We start from the raw sequence: 5,127 nt of genomic DNA, 5'->3' as shown, positions 1-5,127 counted from the left end.
AACAACAACAACAACAGGAAGAGGCCGTGCTGCAGTTCCTGTGCGGAGATCATCAAAGTCTCCATCTAAACAACGTTCACTTTCACAGAAACGACGAAAAACACCAACACCAACACGTACGAGAAAGCCACCACGCACATTTGTGAAACATGGGGCATCGTCATTAGGTGTTGGGAAAAACAAAAACAACAAAACAAACAGCAGTACGAATGTAAATAACGCCCTCTCTCTACAAGGAACAGCAACAGCAACAGCAACAACAAAAGCAGCAACCACAACTGTAGAAGGAAGAGGAGAAGGAAGTTCTGCGGTTACTAATGTATCTGCTGATGTGAGTGAGAAGAAACCGGCGTATTGTCTTGCCACTGCCGTCTCTACTGTTATCGTTCCGCCCGCCGCCAACTCTCTGCTTGAGGGGATGAAACAAACACTCACACCATCTGTGCAGAAACCAAACGACGGGGGTGCGGGTGTGAACAGTCGCAGTGGCAATGAGAACAGCAATCATCATCACAATAACAATAACAACAACAACTCCAGTGAAGGGCGAGAACCCGTTTCGCAAATGGAGGAGTTTTACACCTCTAAGCGAGGTCCACTCTTTGCCACTGCCGTCATTGCGGGAACGAATGCGGTGAAGCAAACCTCTCAATTGATTCCATTCTGTCATCCCATGCGTATTCAAAAGTGTTCCTTTACATTCAGACGCCGTGTGGTCTCCTCCCTTCACCGCACATCTGCACTTCCACACCGTGTGGTGCTGCGCAAACGCACGAGTCCCCCGCCGCCGCCGAGTCGTGCCCGCGGCGAGTGGAGTGTGTTGTATTGTTTCTGCACCGTCGCGACCGATGATGTGAAGGTCGGTGTGGAGATGGAGGCCCTCACCGGCGCCAACGTCGCCGCCCTCACGCTGTACGACATGCTGAAGGGACTGCCGGGCTCGCAGGAGGACGGCTTGAGTGTTGGCGAGTCGTTTGTGCTCGCCCGCCGCGGTGGGAGGAATGACTTCACAAAGTTACTCATGTCAGAGCCAGAAGGGGGAGTGGCGCAATTAACACAGGGAGAAAACACAAGGGCTAATCCAGTAACTTCATCTTCATTATCTTCATCATCAGCTGCGGCTGTAGTGGATGAGGAGGCAGTAACAACGAGGGAAACAACAACATCATCATCATCAGGAGATGATCATCAGAGCAACAATAATGGCAATCATAATAGTAATAATAGTGGTAATAGTAATAGTAGTAATAGTAGTAGTAGTAGTAGTAGTAGTATTGATGAACATCTAGTACGGGTAGTTCAACAGAAACAAGTTCCACCAAAAGGGATTACCGACCCAACGAACAAAACGACTGTAGAGGCTAATAACTCAAATATAGCGAATGAGAGAGAAGAGATGGAAGAGAATAAAGGGGCATGGTGGAAATCTACACCACGTGAAAAGCAATTGCAGCAATTACACCCACGTAGAAGATACGAAACAGAAGGATCCTCTCCTGCTGAAGTTGTGACCCCTATTCGCAATGATAAACATCCAAAAACAACAACCCCTACTAAGACTGCTGGTAGCGTTAGTAAAATGAAACTAAAGTCAAAGGCAAAACTAAAAGGAAAAAATATGAAGAAACAGAAGAAACAAGTAGTAGCTTCTCCAGCGAAGAAACATAAAGCGGGAACACATACTACTGCGGCTACTACTAACACTACTACTACTAGTGCTGCTACTACAGCTATTTCAGATGCTTCTGAGGAAGAGTATGATGAAGAAGAACATCTTGTAGAGGAAGAAGAACTAGATGATGTCATTGAAATTGAAACCAAAAGTGTTGTAAAGCCTACGGGAAAAGTTCCCACAAAGGGCAAGAATACACCATCAAAGAAAACCGCTTCACGAGTTGATGATACGTATGAAGAGGAAGAGAATGATATCAATGAGTTGGAAGAGGAGTCTCATGTTAAAGCCCATAGGAACTCCAAAAGAAACAATCATGAAGAAAAGTGGGAGGAAGATGTAGACGAATATGAAGAGGAAATAGTCTCTACAGGAAGGCGTGAGAAAAAACCCACACGATTGAAACATGAAGGAGTCACTTCTTCTTCTTCTTCTTCTGCTACTACTACTACTACGCGTAACCAACACGATATGGATGAGAATGATAACAACAACAACAACAACAACAGTAGAAATCACAAGAAGAATAACATAGATGCCAAACAACTTTCTGATAGGGAAGAATATGAAGAGTATGATGATGATGATGATCAGGGTCAATATGAAGAGGAGGTGATACCCGTACGGCGTTCCAAAGCCAACAAGAAAAAACAACATCAACAACAAAATATATCATCATCAAATTCAGAATCTCCATCAGCGCGTCGTAACAAGAATAGTCAACCGGTAAAACCTGTTAAACATGACAGTTGGGATAATGAGACCAAAATTGAATATGATTATGACCAGGCTGAAGATGAGATGCAGGATTACCTTGAAGAGAATGAAGAAGAAGAAGATGAACGTCCAAAGAAACGACAATATCATCAACAACAACAACAACAACAACAATCACAAAAAAATAGTAAAGCTATAAAGGGCAGTCGACCACAGCGGCATGCGTCGCGGCGTTAATGCAGAGGAGCAGAAAAGCACCTTTTCAGTATCTCTGTCCTACTTGACTACATCACACGATTGTGTGGACAGCATAGAATGATGAAAATACTCTGTATGAGTAAGTGAGTTTGTGTTTTGTGTGTATGTGTGTGTGTGTGTGAAAGAGAGAAAAAGAAAGGAGGAAATAATGTGAGAAAGGATGAGATAACACGTGTTAAGTGTATTTAATCTCTTCACTTTTTTTTTTCTTCTTCTTCTAATTATTCTAATCTCCAAGGATTATCACATCTTATATATATATATATATTCAATACCATAGAGACGATAAACTCAACGAGCAACAACACGTTTATATACACTCTCAAAAAACAAAAACAAAATAATAATTAAAGAAATTGCTTTATATATATATTATTTGAAAATAGTTTTTTTTTTCTTTTCTTTTTTTTTTTTGCAAAGAATGCGTTTCTGCTCTGGGCGAAATGCTGCTATTGCAGCTTCCTCTGCTATTTTCCTTGTATCCGTGCCTCTGTTTACATGTAGTCATCGCACCCCTCTCCCCTTCTCTCTCCCCTGCTCCTGGCAGCTCAGATCGAATCATTCCACCAATAATAATAAGACTAATACTACTAATACTAATATTAATATTAACAACAAGGGCAGTTACATGACACACTGTGCCTCTGCTGCAGAGGCGGATGGTTCAAAAGATATTGGCGACACGGCATGGCGTGCAAAGCTCACACCGCAGGAATATCATATTCTCCGCGAGAAGGGCACAGACCCGCGCTTCATGGCATTAACAGATCACTTTGAACCGGGTGAGTACCACTGCGCCGGCTGCGGATCGCTGCTGTACACATCAGCCATGAAATTTCACTGCGGCTGCGGCTGGCCGGCATTCAGCGACTGCGTGCCGCTCGCCGTGCGGGAAGCCGCCGATGCCGACGGACGCCGCACTGAAATTCTCTGCAATGCCTGCGGTGGACATCTTGGACACATCTTCCGTGGAGAAGGATGGGGCCGCAGCGAGGCAGATGAGCGGCATTGTGTGAACAGCACCTCCCTGCGCTTTCACCGTGCAGAGTAGAGGGATAAACCAATAAAGAAGGGGAATGGAGAGGTGGGTGAATGAATAGTGATTGAAGGCGTATATATATATATATATTTATATTGTTTATTTATTTATATGCGTGATGGTGTTGGGTAAGGGAGTTGTATTGCTATGATGCGAGATATACTCTTGCGGTGCATTTAACTCCTTCCTTTTTTTTGTGTTTTCACCCCCTCTCACACTTAGTTATTCTTAGTTCCCATTGTCGTATACACACTTATTGTGTACTTCTTTTTTTATTTATTCCGGTGAAGGGTGTTTTATTTCCTTTTTTGTTTTGTTGTTGTTGGATGTTTTGTTTTGGTTTTTTACTGTATGTTTTTAACCATCCTATTATTTGTTTATTCTTTCTTCAAATATCTTTTTTATTCACTTACACACATATACACACACAATTATATATATATTTACACGAGTACCCATTAAAGTAAGTTAAAATCGTGTATAACGTGGGAGGGGACATTAAAAAAAAAAAAAGAGTAAGAAAAAGTGTATTGTTTTATATTTCTTTTTTAAAAAGACAAAAAAGATTGTTTTTTTTTTTTTTTTCTTAGTTAATAGAGTTTCCTACGATGGCGGACTTAAACAGTATGATTGAGGCGCTATACGGGGGAAGGCTCATCACGGAGCGGCAGGTGGCACAACTGTGTGATCGTTGTAAAGATCTTTTCCTTGAAGAAGGAAATATTGAAGTTGTTTACGCTCCTGTTACTTTGTGTGGCGATATTCACGGTCAGTTCTTTGATATGTTGGAGCTTTTCCGTCATGGTGGTCGTGTACCAGATACTAGCTATGTCTTTATGGGTGATTATGTGGATCGTGGTTATCACAGTGTGGAGACATTATTGTTACTACTACTATTGAAGGTTCGGTATCCAGATCGTATTACACTTCTGCGTGGAAATCACGAATCTCGACAAATTACACAAGTCTACGGTTTCTATGATGAATGCTACCGTAAGTATGGCAGTGCGAATGTATGGCGTTTATGCACAGAACTTTTTGACTATATGCCACTTTCAGCTGTGGTAGAAGATGATGTCTTTTGTGTTCATGGTGGTTTAAGTCCACAGATTGAAGTTCTTGATGAGATTCGTGTGCTGGATCGTAAACAGGAGGTACCGCACGATGGTGCGATGAGTGATCTTCTCTGGTCTGATCCTGAAGATATGGATGGCTGGGGTGTTAGTCCACGTGGGGCGGGATTTATTTTTGGCGGCGATGTGACGAAAGCCTTTAATCACAAGAACGGCCTCAGTCTCATTGCCCGCGCCCATCAACTCGTGTTTGAGGGGTATAAATCCATGTTTGATGATAACTGCTGTACAGTGTGGTCAGCACCGAATTACTGCTACCGCTGCGGCAACGTGGCGTCCATTATGAAGATAGGCGAACACTCAAGAAC

The 5,127-nt window shown here is 42.7% G+C and overlaps 3 protein-coding genes across 3 annotated transcripts; all 3 read left to right on the top strand.

The window, feature by feature from the left end:
* Nucleotides 1-418: 418 nt before the first annotated feature.
* Nucleotides 419-2,626, top strand: TM35_000241510 (molybdenum cofactor biosynthesis protein; the record flags this gene model as incomplete). Its single annotated transcript, XM_029027563.1, has 1 exon — nt 419-2,626. One exon carries the CDS (start codon nt 419-421, stop codon nt 2,624-2,626), a length of 2,208 nt encoding a protein of 735 aa, XP_028881067.1.
* A 442-nt stretch (nt 2,627-3,068) lies between these two features.
* TM35_000241500 (putative methionine sulfoxide reductase) lies at nt 3,069-3,698 on the top strand (the record flags this gene model as incomplete). The annotated part of the gene is made up of 1 exon (XM_029027562.1): nt 3,069-3,698. One exon carries the CDS (start codon nt 3,069-3,071, stop codon nt 3,696-3,698), a length of 630 nt encoding a protein of 209 aa, XP_028881066.1.
* Nucleotides 3,699-4,294: 596 nt separating this feature from the next.
* TM35_000241490 (putative protein phosphatase 4 catalytic subunit) lies at nt 4,295-5,125 on the top strand (the record flags this gene model as incomplete). Its single annotated transcript, XM_029027561.1, has 1 exon — nt 4,295-5,125. A coding segment is annotated over one exon (831 nt), but the record flags the coding sequence as incomplete, so codon positions are not given.
* Between the last annotated feature and the right edge of the window lie 2 nt (nt 5,126-5,127).

The sequence above is a fragment of the Trypanosoma theileri genome (genome assembly GCF_002087225.1).
Source record: "Trypanosoma theileri isolate Edinburgh chromosome Unknown TM35_Tth_24_V1, whole genome shotgun sequence".
NCBI lineage: Eukaryota > Euglenozoa > Kinetoplastea > Trypanosomatida > Trypanosomatidae > Trypanosoma > Trypanosoma theileri.
The sequence above is the reverse complement of the archived record's forward strand: the minus strand, read 5'-3'. Positions and strand labels throughout refer to the sequence as shown.